The 20,132-nt window shown below is 39.7% G+C and overlaps 2 protein-coding genes across 4 annotated transcripts; both read left to right on the forward strand.

Moving 5' to 3' along the window:
• Window positions 1-1,100: 1,100 nt before the first annotated feature.
• Window positions 1,101-3,645, forward strand: LOC143628103 (uncharacterized). The gene is made up of 3 exons (XM_077097775.1): window positions 1,101-1,381; window positions 1,880-1,975; window positions 2,076-3,645. Exons 1-3 carry the CDS (start codon window positions 1,322-1,324, stop codon window positions 3,573-3,575), a joined length of 1,656 nt encoding a protein of 551 aa, XP_076953890.1. The 5' UTR covers window positions 1,101-1,321; the 3' UTR covers window positions 3,576-3,645.
• Window positions 3,646-5,114: 1,469 nt separating this feature from the next.
• On the forward strand, window positions 5,115-7,593 carry LOC143626577 (protein phosphatase inhibitor 2-like). Of its 3 annotated transcripts, none has more exons than XM_077096637.1 (4): window positions 5,115-5,151; window positions 6,301-6,416; window positions 6,559-6,735; window positions 7,244-7,593. In XM_077096637.1, exons 2-4 carry the CDS (start codon window positions 6,401-6,403, stop codon window positions 7,417-7,419), a joined length of 369 nt encoding a protein of 122 aa, XP_076952752.1. In that variant the 5' UTR covers window positions 5,115-5,151; window positions 6,301-6,400; the 3' UTR covers window positions 7,420-7,593. The 3 variants fall into 3 exon arrangements, with proteins under 3 accessions (XP_076952752.1, XP_076952745.1, XP_076952747.1); XM_077096630.1 differs by lacking the exon at window positions 5,115-5,151 and adding an exon at window positions 6,064-6,107 and having other exon boundaries at window positions 6,298-6,416; XM_077096632.1 differs by lacking the exon at window positions 5,115-5,151 and adding an exon at window positions 6,064-6,107.
• The last annotated feature ends 12,539 nt before the right edge of the window (window positions 7,594-20,132 follow it).

Consider the following 20,132-nt stretch of genomic DNA (forward strand, 5'->3'; position numbering starts at 1 on the left):
AATAGCATAAAGTTTCATAGTTCAATTGTGATTACTTTATGAATTTTTCTATTATCTTTACTAAATTTGTCACTTTAGACCATTAACATGTAAAAAAATCAAAATTTTGGGTTAAACAAGTCATGTTCGTGTTTAGAAGTGTAAGCTAATCAAATGTTCATGAGCTAATCAAAATCAACTCGTTAAAAACTTGAATCAAGCTGAGCCCGCGCTTAAGCCTAAAAATATGCTCATTTATTAAACCCACTCAAACTTTAATAACAATTCAAAAGCTATTATCAGGCTTTATAAATAGAGCTTAAAATGAATCGGACTCGACTCGGCTCATTTGCACTCCTATTTGTGTCAACCCGCATAAACTTGTCCCTCTGACACAATTTTTGGGTTCATGTCATGTTTAATTTTGATCAGATTTTTAGGTTCACACCAGCTTGACCCGCTTATTTAGAGAAACAAACAATTTAACGGGATAATTCCCAAAATGTCTCCTTTTTAGAGAGAGATTCCATTTTTGTCCCTCCAAAATTCAAATTCTATCTTTGTCCAACACAAACTCGTCGACGTGTTTTTGATCCAATCATACATGCCACGTGGCCTAAACACGTCATCCATGCATGTTTTGAAACGTAATGGGTCATCCCTGGCATGTTTTGAAACAAATCTGGAATGTCACGTTACGTTTCGAAACATGCCCGGAACTACGCATACGTCTCAAAACATGCCAGGGACTACGTGTTTCGGCCACGTGACGTGATACGATAGGATCACAACACCTCGACTAGAATTTCTAACACAACGACGTCAACAGAATATCACATAGACAAATATGAAAATTCGAATTTGAAACAATAAAATTAGAATCTCTTTCTACACAAACACTGACACATTTAAAAATTTTTCCCATTTAACACCATTAATTTATAATCTTATGCTTTTGACTTGTTTTTTTTTTAACTATATGTAGAAATATTCCAAAAGATTTTCACATATTCTGGAAAACATTTTACAGTTCATTGAATGAAACACAGACGACCATTAAAACCCATCTTTGAATCCATCGTAACATTATTATTATTATTAATACTATTATTGTTTTATTTATCCCATTAACACAAGAAACATTAATAATATTAATATTCTTGTCAAATAAAGACACGATATCACACACTGAGTGTGACTGTCATCTTCTTCACGCTCTGGGTTTCACTTTTTCAGGTCTAATCTTGTTTCCTAACCTAATTTTCAATTGCTCAAGTCTTAACTTACAACTACAGGCTCAATCTTTGGTGGGTTTTTAGAGTGCACACCAGGTGTTTGCGAAATGTCCCCAGTGAAGTCACCGGACGAGTTTAGTGCTCGTGATGCCCAGAACAAAGATAAGGTGTGTTTATCTAGGGTTTATGAGTTTGATCTTGTTATCAATTTGAGATCTTTAGTTGTATGCTGAAATCCCCCAAATTTTGTTGGTGAAATTAGGGTTTGTGTTTAGTGGTGGTTCTTGGTTTTAATTAGGGTTTTTTGTTGTTGTTATAGATGGATATCTGTTATCAATTTAAGATCTTTAATACCCTAAATTTTGTTGGTGAAATTAGGGTTTATGTTTAGTGGTGGTTGTGGATTAAATGGAGGGTTTTGATTGAGTGGTTCGGTTCCGAGAATGTTGGTTCTTGGTTTTAATTAGGGTTTTTGCTGTTATAGTTGAATATCTGTTATCAATTTAAAATCTTTAATAGTCTGCTAGAAAACCCCAAATGATAACATTTGGGTTTATGTTCAGTAGCTTTTGTTCATCAAATTGAAGCTTTATATTGAGCTGTTCGGTTCCTCAAATATATGCTTAATTATTCTGTAATAAAGTTGTAATCTTGTAATGTTTTAGATTATAGTTGAGAAAGATGAAGCAGAAGAACTCCCTCCAGGGTGGACAAAGGAAGTTAGAACAAGAAAAACAGGCTCTAGAACAAAAGTCGATCGGGTAATTATTTTGCATGATTTAATCAAATACATGATCATTAATTCATATTCCCGTCTTAGTTATCAATATTATTGTCATTGTTTATGTTTCTACATTTTAGTATTACACGGATCCAGTCACCGGATACATATTCTTATCCCTTAAAGACGTTCAACGATACCTCAAAACCGGAGAATTAGGAAGACTAGCTATCAAACCGAAGATAGACGAAAAACAAAAACCGAGTGAATTAAAGGAACAGAAGAGTGAAACTTTGAGCCATAAGCGGGCCCCAACCGGTAAGTCTGCATCTCCTGCACGGGCTTCAAAACGACTAGCGGGTGGTAATAGTGGTGATGCACCACCACCATCATCGCCACTATCACTATCACCGCCAGAGCCTAAAACTCGTCAAGCTACACGACTAGCTGGCATCAAAGTTGACTCACCCTCACTTCCACAATTGCCGCCAGAGCCTAAAACCCGGCAAGCTACACAACTAGCGGCAGTGACGGTTGATGCACCACCAACATTACCACCAGAGCCTAAAACCCGTCAAGCTAGACGACTAGCGGGAGTGACAGTTGATGAACCACCACTATCGCCACCAGAGCCCAAAACGCGTCAAGCTACACGCCAAGCGGGAATCAAAATCGATTCACTGCCACCGTTGCCGCCAGATTCCAAAACCCCTCAAGCTACCCCGGTAGTGGGAATCGAAACAGGCACATCACCACCATCTAAACCCGTGCCTAAAACCAGTCAAGCTACTCCGGTAATGGAAACCGAAACAGGCACGTCACCACCATCTAAACCCAAGCCTAAAACCTGTCAAGCTAAACTGTTAGCCGCATCACCACAGCCTAAAACTCGTCGTGCTACAAGACAATCGGGAATCAAAATCGACTCACCACCACCATCACCATTAGACACTCGAACCAGCCGCCAACCCACCCAGACTAGACCTGTTAATTCCACCACCCCCCAAAATAATAACAAGAAAACCGAACCGGAAAAGCCCACCGAAACCCGCAATCAAAATGCTGACATGGACGCCAACATGAATCATAATCAAGAAAATCCCATTATTCCTCCATCAAATCAAGAAAGTAACAAGAATCAGATTCAAGCAACTTTAGAGAAGCAAAAATCCCCTGTGGTCAACCCTACAATAACCAATCCCGTTCCGCAATCCGACTCCTCGATCAACTTTTCAATGAGCGATTTATGGACCGACCCGTGCATCGAATTCGCTGTAAAAACACTCACGGGTGCAATCCCATTCACGGATTTGAATAAAGTTGAAAACTTTACCGCCGCCCCATCACCAGCGCCTCTACAAGATATCTGGACCGACCCGTGTATTGAATTTGCTGTAAAAACACTCACAGGTGCAATTCCAGTTACTGAAGATGATTATTTACCGCACAGACCTTCCAGCAGTGCGAATCCCGCAGGCCCACATAACTTTTCATCACCTATGAATGTGTATCAAACAGGATATAGTAACAAGCAGCAGGAACCGGTGTTCCCGACACTTGGAAACGGGGGGCTGCAGAAATCGGGTAAGTTTGTTAACGGGACTAACGGGCAGTGTTCGAGATCAAGGTTTTATCAGTGAGATGTAAAAGGTAAAATGTGCAGTTTGTAGACTAATTAGGATGTTAATTTTAAGGTTATTTTGTGTTTGTTTTTGTATTGGAGTTTTTTATAAGACTATGTTTTTTGTAAAATGTATTTTGAGATGATAAATGCTGATGATAGCTAGATGTTACAATTAACAATTTAATATTTTACTTGTTTAACCAAATTTTCTTTTCTAATATAAACAAGGTGTTTTTTAAATGCTTTAAATTTTAATTAGTTATAAGTTAATAATGTTTTAACAACCTAAATTTTTAAAGGCTAAATCTAAGTAGGTAACGGTTTTAAATTCTCTTCCGTGTTTCTTAATGTTCATCGTTACAAACTTACAATGACGTAACCTTTTCATGATCTCCGAATTCAATATCTTATTGTGACAACAAACTTGTTTTCTTAAATTCTGAATATATCGTTCTATATAAATTTTATTAAAAGTTGACTCGTTAATTACCGTTATATGGAGGGTCAAGAGCTAGGAGCCACTTTGGTTTCGGGGAGTTGGTGCATGTGTTGCTGTAAATTACCATTATACGAAGGGCTAAGAGCTTAGGAGCCACTTTGGTTCCGGGGAAGTTGGTGCTTAAGTTTGAGGGGCCTAGCCTCAAGCAATATACACATACCGTAGACTCGCCTGTTTCCTCGGCTAACATGGAACTTCTTCTTGGCTCGACAACTAAATTTTTAATTAGATTATATTTCAGGTAAAAAAAGTTGTAAAACTATTTCACTTTTAACACATTTAAGTGATTTGTTAAAAATTAGCCGTTAGGGTTTTCTTTAAAACGTCAACTTATTCACTCACTAACTAACTGTACTTCTAAATTATACATATTCTAAGTATTTCTTACTATTTTTATCAAATTTTATTACTCAAATAAATTATATTTCTATAAACTAAAAGGTTAATAGAATTAATAGATATTTTCCTTTACTAAAAGAAAAAGAAAATGAAAATGTCTACCCATGTTATTCGAATAAAAAGAAGCATCTTTCGAATAATCAAATCGAGTATCAATTTATACAGGGCCGGCTTAACGATGTTAGAGGTCTAAATCAAAACAAGAAAAAAAACTGTTAAATGACCGGTCTCACCTGGGACCTACAACTAAATAGGTTAACCAGTAGACCAATAGTTATTTATGTTTCTAATATGACGATTATATATATATATATATATATAATGCTTCATTTTCTTAATTTGGAGGTCTTAATCAATTGTGGACCTAAAGCTCTATCTTCATTTCGCTGGCTTGCCGATCGAGGTTAGAATCGTAAATGCAAATATAAGAGAGTGAGGGTCAAATCGTAAATCGTAAATGCAAATATAATAAGCAAAAGAGACCAATTGATAAGGCTCAGCTCGTTTCAAACTTTGTATGGATCCAATCTTAATGACTCATTTCATTTTCACTCTTGTATAATAATTAATAAATAAGGGAGTAATGTAACTAACACTTGACTCCTTGAGGGTAGACTCGTAAATGAACATATAAGAACCATCACCGGCGATTGCTTGCCGCCGGCTGAACCACGCAACCGTTCCCGATCCTCCGGTAAGCAAACTTCCGCCTTATAATAATAATAATAATAATCTATTCATATAGATGTAGTTTGAATGACACGTGTATCAGCAATTGATTGATTTTTGTTTAATCTCATGAGTTATTCCAGTTGAATTGATTTGATTTGATTTTCTAGGGTTTATACTTTATATACAAAACGCCTAAAAGTATCGCATAGTTTGATAATGTTATAAGGAGATTTTTGGTTTAATATATGCCATTAGTGATTCTGAGTCTGACTGTTATGATTTGCATATTGTTAGGCTATGTGTAGGTGAGGGCTACAAAATGGGCGTTTTGTGCCATGTGGCGTTCAGTCAGCAAATGGTGGATTTTTATTTTAAGGGCGTAGTGGTGTTGTAGAACAATATATATATATATATATATATATATATACACCACACATAAAAATATAATAATAATAATATTAATCAAACAATAACAGGCGAAAAAAAACACTCCCCCCTCCCCTCTCCTATCGCCTGGGGGGCGGTGTTCACCCAAAAAATCGCCCCATTTTTTGGGCATTTGTCGCCCACTACAAGTGGCCTTATATACCTTACCTTTGGAAATGCTAAAGAAGCTTACTTACAGTTATATTTTTATACTAGTTTTGCTGCTTGTTTTCATGTTTCTGCATCATATTTGGGTGAATTCACGTGCATATTAGACTCGTTTAGTTTGCAACTCATAAAAAAATAAAGATATATTAGTTTTGCTGAAGAAACTTGTTTGCAGGTATATTTTTGGGTAGTTTTGCTGCTTGTTTTCATGTTTCTGCATCATATTTTGATGAATTCGCGTGCATATTAGACTCATTTAGTTTGCAACTCATTAAAAAACAAAGATGCATTATACATCAATCTGAAGAATATCTTTTTTCTTGTTTTGTTTCAGCAAGTAGGTTACTTGCAACTTCTAGGCTTCAGTTGAGCAAGAAACATGAGGTAAAAACGTAATCTTTTTTGTTATTTATTTTTACTAGCAATTACATAAATCACAAAGGTTTCAAAGTTTATTCACCTTTACAGATATCCTTTTTATGATCTATATATTCTGTTTTGTATACATGTGAATTTCATAATTTGTTTTTTTAATACCTTGTTGATTTATCTTTGTATGATTGTTTATTTGAAGCAGTAAAAAAGGTGTGAAATGGGATGAGGCAAATTTAGGGGAAATTGAAGCAAATAAACCTGTAAGGCAGAAAATTACCGAACCGAAGACTCCATATCATCCAATGGCTGACGTTGATGGTAAATTAATATATATTACTTTCGCTAATATTGCTATTCACTTTTGCCTTTTTTGTTACTTTAATATGCATTGAAGCAGATTAACAAGTTCATTTAGTAATTTAAACTGTTTGCAGTACATATAAGTAAACCGTGTTTGCAGGATCTTTGTCACCAAGACGAGGTTCTAGTTTTGTTGAAGGAGATGATGCTGGTGTGCATGCTGAAGCAATTCGGTCGGCATTGAATGATGTGGCATCTTCTAGTAGTGACAACTTGAGACGTTCTTTCTGGACATCATCTGAAGATGAAGCAGATTATATGGATCAAGATGATGAAGGTTTGTTTTATCATCTTAAACTCGTATTCTTTTAGTAAGTAACTAAGTATTAAAACTGGCAATCTTGACCCATTGGACATACAGACCATCCGTGTGATTAATTCTTTAGCCAAAATAGAAACTATAAGAAAGTATATTACTTGTTAAGGTGATTTGCCCATCATTTATTCTAAAAGCTATTACTATTTATATTATACAAAAAAAGTAAATTACGCTTTTAGTTCATGTGGTTTGGCCATCCATCAGTTTCAGTTTGACTTTTTCAGTCATCGTGGCTTTATTTTTTGTCAATTAAAGTCAGGACACCTGACGGAAAAAAATGGTTGGTGTTAAGCGTGTGGCATTAATCGAGAAGAAATGTAACCACTAGGACTGAAAATGTCAAATCGAAACCAACGAGCTATTTTGGCCAAACCACATGGATGAAAACCATAATTTACTCAATAAAAAATATTGACTTTTGTACTAAATATGTGACCTGTTTTGACCCGTGTGGAATAATGAACAGATTCTGAAACTGGAAGGCGAGCAGGCTTTAGAGAAAAGAGAAGTGCTCATTATGATGAGTTCCATAAAGTAAAAGAAATGCAGCGCAAGGGTTCGGTAGATGAAGAATCATCTGATGAAGATGGAGAATATGGGAAGAAAACAAATGCATCAACATCAATAGCACCTCATGCATAGGGTATTTTGAGCATTATCTTATAGATGAGTTCGCTTGTAAACCGTTTTTAAAAGTTACATGAGACCACAGGTATTTTGAATATATCCAGATGCAAATTGGCTTGTAAATAAGCATTTTTTAATGCTTGAAACTTGATTATTCATACATGAGGACGACTGTGAATTGGGAGAAAGGATGCTTTGAGTCATTGTGGTTGAAAGTTTAGTTAGATGGTGATAATGTTGAAATCTATTGCTTTAGTTAAACAGTTACATTTTTAAAGTCGATTCTATTGGAGCAGCCTCTCGACCTCTAGAGATAGAGGAAGGTATGTCCTCATCTACCGTTTATATGCCCTCATAATAGCTTTGCTATGGATGAGATTTGTTTTACTAGGTACACATGTTTGTTAATGTATAAGTTTATATTTTAAGAGGCTCAGTGTTACATGTTGCAGAGGGCCTCCTGTATATAGTTAGATCATTAATCTACAATACCTTATGAGGTTTTTATTCAACAAAATGTATAAAAAGTTAAAGATGGCGGTCAATGGCGACGCGAACCCAATCCCGATCATTAAGTTATGTCCTATAGAAATTCCCCAATCGCATTTTGCCACCAGCCTCGGGAAGCTTAGTCTGTGGCATTTTACCTACGTCGCTTGCAATGGTAGTTGGATTTAAGTTGTGTTTCATCGTTGTACAATGCTGTTTGATATACAATCCAAATACCTGCTTCAATCTACGGAACTTGTGAAGAGCGATAAAGAGGTTTTTACATGTACTAAATTTCTTCTAAATTTCCTCTGAATGAAAATGAAGAGGTTTTATAAACAGATTAACCGGTCTAAAAAAAATCTTTCATAGTTAACTAGAATCATTTAGAAGTACTATAAGAAAAACAAGATTTTAGTTGGTACCAAAATCACCTTTGCGAAGGTTGATCGTTTTGTAATTGATCTATCTTGATTTGGTCAACTGATCAAGTAAAACTTAATGCTGCCATATCATCCTCATTTTCGCTTTTTTTACATGGATTTCGAGTTCGTTTTGGTTTTGACCCAATTACATACAGCATGCAACTCGACTTCTTAACTAAAACTTTATCTATTAATAGTAACTCGATTTTATTAAACACATGCATTGTGGTGGGAGCGCGGTAAAAGTTGGGTCAGTGTCAGTTCGTTTTATTGTGGTCACTCTTGTTGAAATTAATTATTATTTATTTATTTAAGAAGGTAATTTAATTATTATCCTTATCAAATACTTAATTCAAGTTTAAGAGAGAGTAAACAAAGTTAGTAAACCTAGGAAACTGAAATTGCTAAATAAGAAAATTTGTACAAAAGTAAAATATATATGGGATTGAACATAAGGGGATCCCATCTTCTTTTTATTTTTCGAGCTATAAACTTTTATAAACAAAAATCAAACACCAAAGAACCACCTTCACAACCGGAGAGAAGCCACCAACACCAAATCCAAAAGGAACTACATGAATGTAAAATTACACCATTTTGTTGGTGCATGTTTTGTAACAGATGATCTTTCGTGTTTGTTAGAATTGAGAGCAACGGTCAAAGGGGAGACTGTTGGTGCATTTTGTGACCGTCGCTATGCAATTCTGATCAGCGGAACGCCACAGGCGAAGTTAGCACAACTTCGCCTTAGGCGAAGTTAGAACAACTTCGCCAACGGCGAAGTTGTAACAACTTCTGCCTTAGGCGAAGTTATCACAACTTCGCCAACGGCGAAGTTAGCACAACTTCGCCTACTGAAGCCCAGGCCCGTGAATGTTTGTCTATATATAGTTGTGTCTTGTTTAGTTTTAGTAATCTAGAAATCAGTGTGTGTTTGAGCAGCTTGTTTATTGAGAGAGAGTAAGAGACTAGAGTCGTGTGAGACGACCCGAGGTAGAGCTCACCTCGGGTCAGTCGTGTTTTCTGTTTTTGTTACGGTATGTAACGTGATTATTTTATATATGAATCTGCAGATTTGTTTATCCCGTTCTAGTATTTGTTTGTGTATTTGATCGTGTACGTGTTTGTGTTATTCGTCTTTACACCAATAAACGAGTCTAGGAGGATTCCGCACTTCTAGACCTCGTGCGGATCTCGTATCGATCGCCGACGCCCCGGGGGGACTAACAAGTGGTATCAGAGCCTTAGGCTCTTATGCTATGGTTCGAGATCTGCGTTTTGGTGTTTCTGGCACGTTTCTGTGCGTTTCTGGCCGAACAGTTCTTCAGGCGAAGTTATTGTTCATCAGGCGAAGTTGCCGTCACTGTTCGTAGGGTTTCAGCGAAGATATAAGGTCTGGCGAAGTTATGAACAGACGAAGTTATGAACAGGCCAGGCGAAGTTATGAACAGGCCAGGCGAAGTTATGGCCAGGCGAAGTTAGCAGCCAGGCGAAGTTATGGCCAGGTGAAGTTAGCAGCCAGGTGAAGTTAAAAAAAAAAAAAAAAAAAAAAAAAAAAAAATTTGTTTGGAGTTTTCGTCTGTATGGCCGGGTGTACACGATTATTGTGAGACCGAAGATGTTGTTCCGTCAACGAGTGATCTTGTTATCTCTTGGTCTTACGTGTGAACAAATACGTGTCAACTCTGATTTAGAGTTGAGGTTGTGAATGGGTTATTGTTTGAAACTGGATAGTGACACATATTCGGGTGTTTGTGGGAAAGGAAATTGTTGTTGTTCGTGGTGACCAACCGAAGAAAGTCAAATTGAACTGAAGGTTTTTCGTCATTACTGGATTGCGGTCAGAGCATATTTTTTATGTTATTTTCAAGGCGTTCGAGAATTGGATCCTGAAACGTGATGCTTATTTATTAGAGTGAAGATTCTGGAACAAGTTGGATTTAACCGGGAATTAAAGTGTTTATGTTCCTGATCGTTATCCCTGGTGATTGAAGGTGCTTCAGATTTTTTAATGGTCGTGTGTTAGATTCTGTCAGGGTGGTTTTGTGATGAAATTGATCACTTGATGTTGAGTAGTTGAAGATTAAACCTTATCGTATGCCGACGAGTTGGTGAAGTTGTGGAGGAAGCCCAACTTCATGTGTTGGTGAAGTCAGATGGACTCACGTGATTGGTTGAGATGATCTATTGGCACGAGGATGCATGCATTACAAAGACCTCAATCGTTATAGTCGGAGAAGCTTACACTGAAGGGGAGATCTGATATGGAAGACGCTGGGTGATTGGTAGATTTGTGAAGCTACAGGACAGTTTCTGACACGGCTGGTTGACTGCAAACAGAAGATCATCAGTTAAGAGGGAGTCTGTCGGTGCATGTTTTGTAACAGATGATCTTTCGTGTTTGTTAGAATTGAGAGCAACGGTCAAAGGGGAGACTGTTGGTGCATTTTGTGACCGTCGCTATGCAATTCTGATCAGCGGAACGCCACAGGCGAAGTTAGCACAACTTCGCCTTAGGCGAAGTTAGAACAACTTCGCCAACGGCGAAGTTGTAACAACTTCTGCCTTAGGCGAAGTTATCACAACTTCGCCAACGGCGAAGTTAGCACAACTTCGCCTACTGAAGCCCAGGCCCGTGAATGTTTGTCTATATATAGTTGTGTCATGTTTAGTTTTAGTAATCTAGAAATCAGTGTGTGTTTGAGCAGCTTGTTTATTGAGAGAGAGTAAGAGACTAGAGTCGTGTGAGACGACCCGAGGTAGAGCTCACCTCGGGTCAGTCGTGTTTTCTGTTTTTGTTACGGTATGTAACGTGATTATTTTATATATGAATCTGCAGATTTGTTTATCCCGTTCTAGTATTTGTTTGTGTATTTGATCGTGTACGTGTTTGTGTTATTCGTCTTTACACCAATAAACGAGTCTAGGAGGATTCCGCACTTCTAGACCTCGTGCGGATCTCGTATCGATCGCCGACGCCCCGGGGGGACTAACAAGTGGTATCAGAGCCTTAGGCTCTTATGCTATGGTTCGAGATCTGCGTTTTGGTGTTTCTGGCACGTTTCTGTGCGTTTCTGGCCGAACAGTTCTTCAGGCGAAGTTATTGTTCATCAGGCGAAGTTGCCGTCACTGTTCGTAGGGTTTCAGCGAAGATATAAGGTCTGGCGAAGTTATGAACAGGCGAAGTTATGAACAGGCCAGGCGAAGTTATGAACAGGCCAGGCGAAGTTATGGCCAGGCGAAGTTATGGCCAGGCGAAGTTAGCAGCCAGGCGAAGTTATGGCCAGGTGAAGTTAGCAGCCAGGTGAAGTTAGCAGCTAGGTGAAGTTAACTTTGAAGATAAATGCATAGCGTGCAAGAAGGGAAAACAACACAAGAAAAGCCATCTCACCAAGACGATCAACTCAATTGCTGGTACTCTAGAACTACTTCATATGGATCTCTTCGGTCCGGTGAATGTACAAAGTCTAGGCGGTACTTCTTACTGCTTGGTGATAACTGATGATTACTCGCGATACTCGTGGGTATATTTTCTGAAAACGAAAGACGAGACGACTCAGATGGTGAAGAATCTAATTACAAAAGTCGAGAACGTCATGAGTAAATCAGTTAAATTCATCAGAAGCGACAATGGGACAGAGTTCAAGAACTTTGAGATGGAAATCTTTGTCTTCAGAAGGGTATTGAGCATCAATACAGCGCTCCGTATACTCCACAACAGAACGGAGTAGCTGAAAGGAAGAACCGAACGTTGATTGAAGGAGCCAGAACTATGCTGGCAGACTCAAAGCTTCCGGTGATGTTCTGGGCTGAAGCAGTTGCTACAGCCTGCTATGTTCTGAATCGGGTGTTAACCGTTAAGAGACTTGGAAAAACTTGTTACGAGCTTATGCACGGAAGGAAGCCCAACTTGTGCGGTCTTGAACCTTTTGGGTCTCCTTGTTCGATTTTGAAGACTAATTCGAAATTTGGTGAAGTAGCTGATGAGGGAATCCTAGTCGGTTATGTTGTTGGGACTCCCAACAGACGGGTCTTCAATACGACAACTTGCAAGGTGGAGGTGGTTTGTAACACCGACATTACTAGTTACCAACCGCCAAAACCAAGCAATGGACCTGCTGAGCTGTTTGACTATGTTAAACTTTTTAAGTCGTTTAACGTACCTACTTTGGAAATTTCTGAAGAAGACGAAAGAGCAGTGACGAAGATGATATTTGATGAGGAAGAGGAGGTAGTGCAACATCAGATGACAGAAAAATCTCAGCCTTCCACATCAAACCCTATCGATACCCCTGCGGCCTCAACTGAAGATGAGTTTATTAATCCTTTTCACTCTCAGCATGAAACTACCATAGATGAGATCTCTTCAAACTTGGAAGACAATTTGCATGTCGGTGCTGTTCCGACCACGAAAATTCACAAAGATCACCCATTGGAGAATGTTATAGGTGATGTGTCCTCTAGTGTACAAACCAGAAGTAGCTTGAATGAGCACACCTGTGTTTATACAAGCATTAAAGATACAGGTATCATGAACGAATGTTTGTACTCTTGCTTCATAAGCCAAGTTGAACCGAAGAATTATCAAATGGCTTTAAAGGACAGCTCGTGGGTCGAAGCCATGCAAGAAGAGTTGGCTCAGTTCGAAAAAATGGAAGTTTGGACTTTGGTTGAAAAACCAAAGAATGTGCATGCTATAGGCACGAAATGGGTGTTCAAGTGCAAGAGAGATGAAAAGGGGATTATCGTGAGAAATAAGGCGAGGCTGGTTGTTAAAGGTTTTAATCAGCAAGAGGGTATTGACTACAATGAGGTTTTCGCTCCTGTTGCCCGGTTAGAAGCGATTAGATTGTTTTTGGCGTTTGCTGCATCTAAAAAGATGAAGGTGTTTCAGTTGGATGTGAAGAGCGCGTTTCTTAACGGGAAAGTTGATGAGGTTGTGTTTGTTGAGCAACCTCCGGGTTTTCCTGACCCAGACTTTCCGGATCACGTATACAGGTTGAGCAAGGCGTTATATGGGTTACATCAGGCACCTCGTGCCTGGTATTCAACGTTATCAGACTACTTGCTGGAAAATGGTTTTGAAAGAGGATTGATTGACAGTACGTTGTTTGTGAAGAGAGAAGGATGTGACTTCCTACTGGTTCAAGTCTACGTGGATGACATCATTTTTGCTGCATCAAGAGTATCCATGTGTCAGGATTTTGAAGCTGTCATGAAGAAACGATTCGAGATGAGTGCTATGGGTGAACTAACCTTCTTTCTAGGATTGCAGGTTGATCAGAAGAAGGATGGGATGTTCATTCATCAAACAAAGTATGTTCATGATGTGCTGAAGAGATTCAAGATGGAGGACAGTTCTCCATATGACACCCCAATCTGCGTCAATCACAAATTGGGCGCTGAATCAGATGGTGACGCAGATGTGGACCCTACTCTGTATCGGGCGATAATAGGTTCATTAATGTATTTAACTGCTTCTAGGCCCGATATAATGTTTTCTGTTTGTCTTTGTACTCGTTTTCAGGCAAACCCAAAGGAATCTCACATGAAAGGTGTGAAGAGGATTTTGCGGTATCTTAAGGGCAAGCCGAAACTAGGGTTGTGGTACCCAAAGGGAGGAGACGTTGAACTGGTGGCATATACAGATTCTGATTATGGTGGATGTAATCAGAGTCGGAAGTCAACAACAGGAGGCTGTCAGTTTCTTGGAGGAAGATTAGTTTCCTGGCAGTGCAAGAAACAGACATCAGTTGCAATTTCAACATGCGAAGCTGAATACATGGCAGCATCCAACTGCTGCTCTCAGGTTTTGTGGATTCAGCAACAATTGCGCGACTATGGTATGAATTTCTTACTTACTCCTATTTTAATTGATAACACTGCCGCCATCTCAGTAATTAACAATCCCGTGAAGCACAGTAAAACTAAGCATATTGACATTCGTCATCACTTCATACGGGATTGTGCTGAGAAGAAACTGATAAAGATCGAAAAAGTTGATACACTTGAAAATTTTGCTGACTTGTTTACAAAAGCGTTTGATAAATCCAGATTTCAAAACCTAATTGAGCTAAACGGGATGATCAATCCCGAGTAACCATGTCTTTGTTTTAAAAAAAAAAAAAAAAAAAAAAAAAAAAAAAGGTCATTTTTGCTTAAAATCAGTCGGTTACCTCAGTTTGATGGACATATCCTCGGATATGTTTTGGTCCTCGTTTTTCGACTTAGAAAATAAGGATAGCCATTAACCGGAAGACTGAAAGTAACCGGGGCAGCTATGACGTGTGTTCTTTCAGTTGCTGAAAATTAGTCGGTCATACTTAGTAAGAAGGACACATACTTGTATGTGGTCGGTCCAGTTGATCCATTGGATCTTCAGGATAGCCGTTTACCTGACGACTTTGACGTGATTGGGGCGATTGAAATTAAAGTTTTTTTTTTTTTGGGAAATGAAATTAATTTTCAAGTCTGTTACTTCGTAAGAAGTTCTATGCTGTGTTTAACAGAAAATTGATCCAACCTTGGAAAATGATATATATACTGATTGTGTGTGCTTAACTAGTGAAGTTTTTAGGCTTAAAAGGCTTTAGAACAGTCATTGTATGTCATGGTAATTTTTATGGTGCGTAAAAGTGTATGTGATACTAACTTAAATTTACTCGAATTTACGTGGAAACTCCTTAAGAGTTTTGTATGTCTTCATACATATCTTTTCGAAGGATAGGCAGAAAAGCGACTACCCAGTCATACACGAGCCCGTAAGTGTTCTGATTCCCGTGAAGAAAGCATTTCAAGATACTGCAGTGATCCAGATTCGGGACTTGCAGTGGTTTAGTACTCCGAAGTCGATAAAAATGTTTGTTTAAAAAAAAAATATATATATATATATATATATATATATATATACGTGTATATTTTTAAGTACTTATGAGACATAGTAACAATCAAGACTTCTCAAGTCTGGAGTTAGAAGAAAACGGGAGGCAGACATCGTGTATCTACAAGATAATCAGACATTATGGGTCGAAGTCAACTCGGGGTGACTTGGGTATAGTCAAATACGCTTTGAGAATAGATAGAAGACATCATTATCTCTGAGTTGTTGCCAACTTAAAATTTTGAGCTTAACTGAACCTTAATCCGTATCACAGAAACGATGAAAACCATTTAAGTTATTTACATGCTTGCAACCTGTTTCTCTATGTCATAATACAGCTAAACACGGATCCAAGTGACAGTCACATAGTTAGTATGATTCCTGTTGGGATCTTTTCTAAAACGTAGTGTTCCCTGACTAGACTGAAATTTGATCCCTTATTTCGTTAAAATTTTTTATAAGTTGTGTTATTGTAAAACTGGTTACTTGGACATGATCATTTTTGTTTAACTCTTTTTGGAAACTTCTAATGTTAAGTGCAAGATTATTCAAACTTAAAGGGCTGATTTTGAAAATACGGGCGAAGTTGTTGAATTTGGCGAAGTTGTGCTTAACTTCGCCTAGGCGAAGTTAAGCGTAACTTCGCCTGAACCAACTCAGCCCTATATAAGGACTTTCAAACGGAAGCAGTAACATATATTGCAAATTTTTCCGGCGAACATAATATCAAATCCATATTATCCGATATCGTGTTTTCATTCCGTTTTCGATCCTTGATTTCAGTTTCTTGTGCTCATTATCGGTATGTGTTGTCAATATCATTCACAAACTTACTCGTTCGGTATAGTTTTACCCGGTTCGAGACCTCGGGTCGTCGAACCTTCGAAACCAAGTTTTTCGACCTCACGTTACGTGTTCATGGACGACCTTTTCGTCCTAACACCATTGAAATATGTTGGACTTCATTGTTATATCCTTAAATCGGTCCGAAACGTCGGATAAAACTTGTTTGAATCTGAACAGTCGCCGTTTCAGATTCAGGCGAAGTTAAGGTTTACGCGAAGTTATTCTCAACTTCGCCAGTGGCTTAAGTTCGCTTTCAGCGAAGTTATCCACAACTTCGCTTGAAGCTTAATTTCGCCTATGGCGAAGTTATCCATAACTTCGCCTTGAACACAACTTCGCCTATTTCAAATTTTTTATAAGATTTCAGACGAACTTACAGATGAAGCGAAGTTGTTCCCAACTTCGCCTCACCTTTAAATTCGCCTGTTCTGTGTACATCACAACTTCGCTCGTGGTACTTAGCGAACTTGTGAGCTGCTTACACACTGTTTAACTTGTTTTGTTTGGTGCAGATATGGCTGCTGTTGGAGGTGCTGGTGGTGATGATGGTGATGAGCAACGACAATTCTTTCCAGCCCATAACCAATACATCACTTTGGATCCAGACGCACGAGGCGTTGAAGACTATAGGGAGATTATCACATTTCTCCAACGATCACGAGTTTTTCACGCGATCACTAATACACTACCCATATCTCTGCCTAACATTGACGATTTCTGGCAGACGGTGTATTATGATTGCAGACCTGAGCCTCCGGTGATGCGAGCAACCGTAAATGGTCACAACATACAGTTTTCCTCGGAAGACATACGGTTGGCTCTGCAGTTCGGTGATGAAACGAGAGACGACCCAACGGAGTTCGTAGCTCCTTTCCGTGACGGAGCTTACTTGAGGATGGGTTATTCGGGTCCGCTGGGGGACTCGCAGAGGAGGAAAGGCTTTCTGCTGGATCAATGGCGCTTTCTGATGCATGTGTTAATAGTATGCATGTCCGGCAGAAAGGCAGGAACAGACGGGATGGGTGCGACGATGCAATCGGCCATGATTGCGCTGACTTACAACCGCAGATATTCTTTTAGTCAGCTAATCTTTTACGAGATTGATCGTCAGAGACGGGCGACGGCGCGCGAGCGTTTTATTATGTATCCTCGATTTCTACAAATGATTATTAATCATGTCGCTCCGTCTATACCGCAAAGACGCCCTATCAGATACGTTGAGTGCGTAACAAAACGTATCTTTGCTCAGTGCAGGACGTCGAGCACTCGTAGCAACCCTGAGCGGCGTCCCAGGCATACTCCACTTTTCGGGTATCTCATCAACCCGGAGTATGTTCCTGCAGGAGGGGACGAGTTCAGAGATCCCCAACCACATCAGGCAGTAGCACCTCATGCTGTATCAGCTGCGCCTGTGGTTTCTACTGTTGCCTCTGCTGCTGTGCCAGCTACTGTATCTCATGCTGTGTCTACTGCTAAAGACGTTGATCTTAATGCTGCCTTTGGCGTACATGGTGTGTTTGATATGGATGTCTCGGGTCCTCGATTTATGGATGTTACCAGTGCAGCTACTTCGGTAGCTGACTCTGATCTAGACGAGACGTTTGCTGAGGCAAGAAGACTTATGGTGTCTCGGGAACGGACTACGGGAAAGAGGCCGAGAACTGTGGAGGAGGATGAGGATGAAGTGGATGAAGAGGAGGCAGTGCAGATTGTGCTTAGACGTTCAAGAAGAGAACAGAGAGGTATAGGTTCGGGAGCTGGAGAATCTTCAAGACTAGTACGTTTTGCTCCACCTGCCTTGTCTGGTATGTCTCTTATTACTACTACAGCACAGGTTACATCGGTCGAGACGTCGGCCCCAGCAATTGTGTCCCTACCACCCCAACCGCTTAATCCACCGGTGGTAGTTGCACGATTTGTGGAGTCGACAATCACTTCTACTGCAGTGTTACCAAGTGTACCACCTGCGGTCACTTCTGCTGATGTCCCGCCAACTCCAACGCCTACTTCAGATTCCGAGAGGATTACATCACTAGAGCGGATTGTTGCTGATCAGACAAAGACCATTCAAAGCCTAGTGGAATCCAATCGACTACAAGCTGCCCTCCTGGTTGAACATGGAAGAATAATAGATGCCTTCAAGGATTACTTGGCATCTCAGGGGGAGAATACTTGTAGGGGCGATGAGTTGAGGACGAAAAGACGAGAAGATCATGACGATGATCCCAATGCACCTTCCGGTGCAGGTGATGAGCTGCCAAGAACCTCTCAGGCTCTTGGGGCTTCCACAACTGAGGGGGAGTCTACAAATGCAGCTGGTGATGATGTTGTAGTTGTGGATGACGACGCTGATGTTGAAGACGTTATCGATGCTTTGAAGGAGTTGGATGAGGAGGAGGACGATGAGTTGATGGATGATGACGACGTGTTGCCTATGGATGAGATTGAGAGGATAGGAGAACAGATTAATGTGGAAGATGTATTAGAAGAAGGTGAGATTGTGGATGATTCAGTGGAACATGAGATTCCAGCTGTTGAGAGATCAGAATTGGGGGATGAGAGTGTGATAGAAGATACAGTATGGGAGGAGCAGCCGAACTGGAAAGAAGGCTGTGCTCAGTGGTTTGTTAAAACCAAGAAGCCTGCAGTGCCAACGATGTTCAGAAAGACTTATAATATAAAGGGCTATGCAGAGTCAAAGAAGGGAATCATATGCTGGTTGTACGACAAAGAGCTGAAACTATTTGTGATCAAACGGTACGACGGCATTCAGTACTTTAAGAGATTGTTGAGATCTCTGAATTCCTTACCAGAATGTGAGGTGAAAGATTTAGCGAGATTGGGGCTGATCAATAGAAGCAATGATGATATGGCAAGAATCATTGAGAAGATTGTATGGAAAGAAGCCATTAAAGACAAAAAGTTTGAACTGCTAAAGCCTCAAAAAGGAAAGTTGATAGAAGACAAAGATCGTGGAATGAGGGCTGACGGCAAACCATGGATGGTTATGAAGTATAAACCAGTCCGTCATTTGAAAGAAGTACCGATGAAAGTTATGCCCAAGAACGTCCTAAAAGATTTAAAATGGTGGTACGTAGATTGCGAGACAGCTGAGGCAGTAATGGAAGATGAGGATGAACAAGAAGTACTTCGGGTTTACGACCCGATGCATCTTGTTAATCTGTCGCAGGCTGATTTGAAAGTGCTCAACGAGAAGAAGATCTTCTACATTTCTGCTTGGAAGGATCAAGCTAGGAAGTATCAAGGGGTAGTGTCGGTATGTGTGAGAGAAGGGGCGCACGCGTAGAGGTGAAGATTACAAGACTCAAGATTTGAAGATCAAGATATGAAGCTACTGCCAAGGGGGAGTCTGTTGGTACATGTGTGTCAGTAGTTCATAGTCTAGCATTTGTAATCGAGTCTGTAATGTAATTATGTTTTGTTTATGATTGTTTTGTAATACGCGAAGTTGTCAACAAGTTCGCTATGGCGAACTTGTTGAATCAGCGAAGTTATGGACAACTTCGCCAATGGCGAAGTTGTCGTGTATAAAACTGTTTCACTGAAACAGTTTGAGTGTTGGTCGTTTAGGGTTTGTTTCAGTGTGTTTCATATTGGTGTTACGTGTTATTTTCTGTAATAGTGACCGTGAGTCACGTGTTCGGTTATCAATATAACGTGGTTGATTTATTGCTCGTGTGATTCTATCTCTACACTCGTAACTACCTGCGCACGGATTCCGCACCTGCGTTGTTAGCGATATCCCGTGTACGATCCGTTCAGGAACCGTCAATTGGTATCAGAGCCAATCGGCTCGATTGTGAGGTTCGGGATTTCACGCGGGTGTAGAAAACGTCTCGTTTGACCTATTCGCGGGACGTGGTTTTGTTGGGATTGAGTTTTGCTAGTGCTTGACAGTCATTTTCAAGCCTTTGCATTGATCGGGAGCTGCTGGATTGACGAAAACAGATCTGAACAAACTTCCCTGTTCATCGGGCGAAGTTACCGTTCATCGGGCGAAGTTACCATTCTTCAGGCGAAGTTGCCGTCGCTGGAATTAGGGTTTTTGGCGAAGATATAAGGATTAG

Source organism: Bidens hawaiensis, unplaced genomic scaffold, assembly GCF_021521415.1.
Source record: "Bidens hawaiensis isolate Kalapana, Puna unplaced genomic scaffold, B.hawaiensis_p1.1 tig00000458_1, whole genome shotgun sequence".
Lineage (NCBI taxonomy): Eukaryota > Viridiplantae > Streptophyta > Magnoliopsida > Asterales > Asteraceae > Bidens > Bidens hawaiensis.

Bases quoted from the DNA above. Each gene is read 5' to 3' on its own strand.
- LOC143628103 (XM_077097775.1), top strand. From the start codon at position 1,322: ATGTCCCCAGTGAAGTCACCGGACGAGTTTAGTGCTCGTGATGCCCAG. The intron at 1,382-1,879 runs GTGTGTTTATCT...GTAATGTTTTAG, and splicing joins ATGCCCAGAACAAAGATAAG to ATTATAGTTGAGAAAGATGA. The intron at 1,976-2,075 runs GTAATTATTTTG...TCTACATTTTAG, and splicing joins CTAGAACAAAAGTCGATCGG to TATTACACGGATCCAGTCAC.
- LOC143626577 (XM_077096630.1), top strand. The intron at 6,417-6,558 runs GTAAATTAATAT...CCGTGTTTGCAG, and splicing joins TCCAATGGCTGACGTTGATG to GATCTTTGTCACCAAGACGA. The intron at 6,736-7,243 runs GTTTGTTTTATC...AATAATGAACAG, and splicing joins TATGGATCAAGATGATGAAG to ATTCTGAAACTGGAAGGCGA.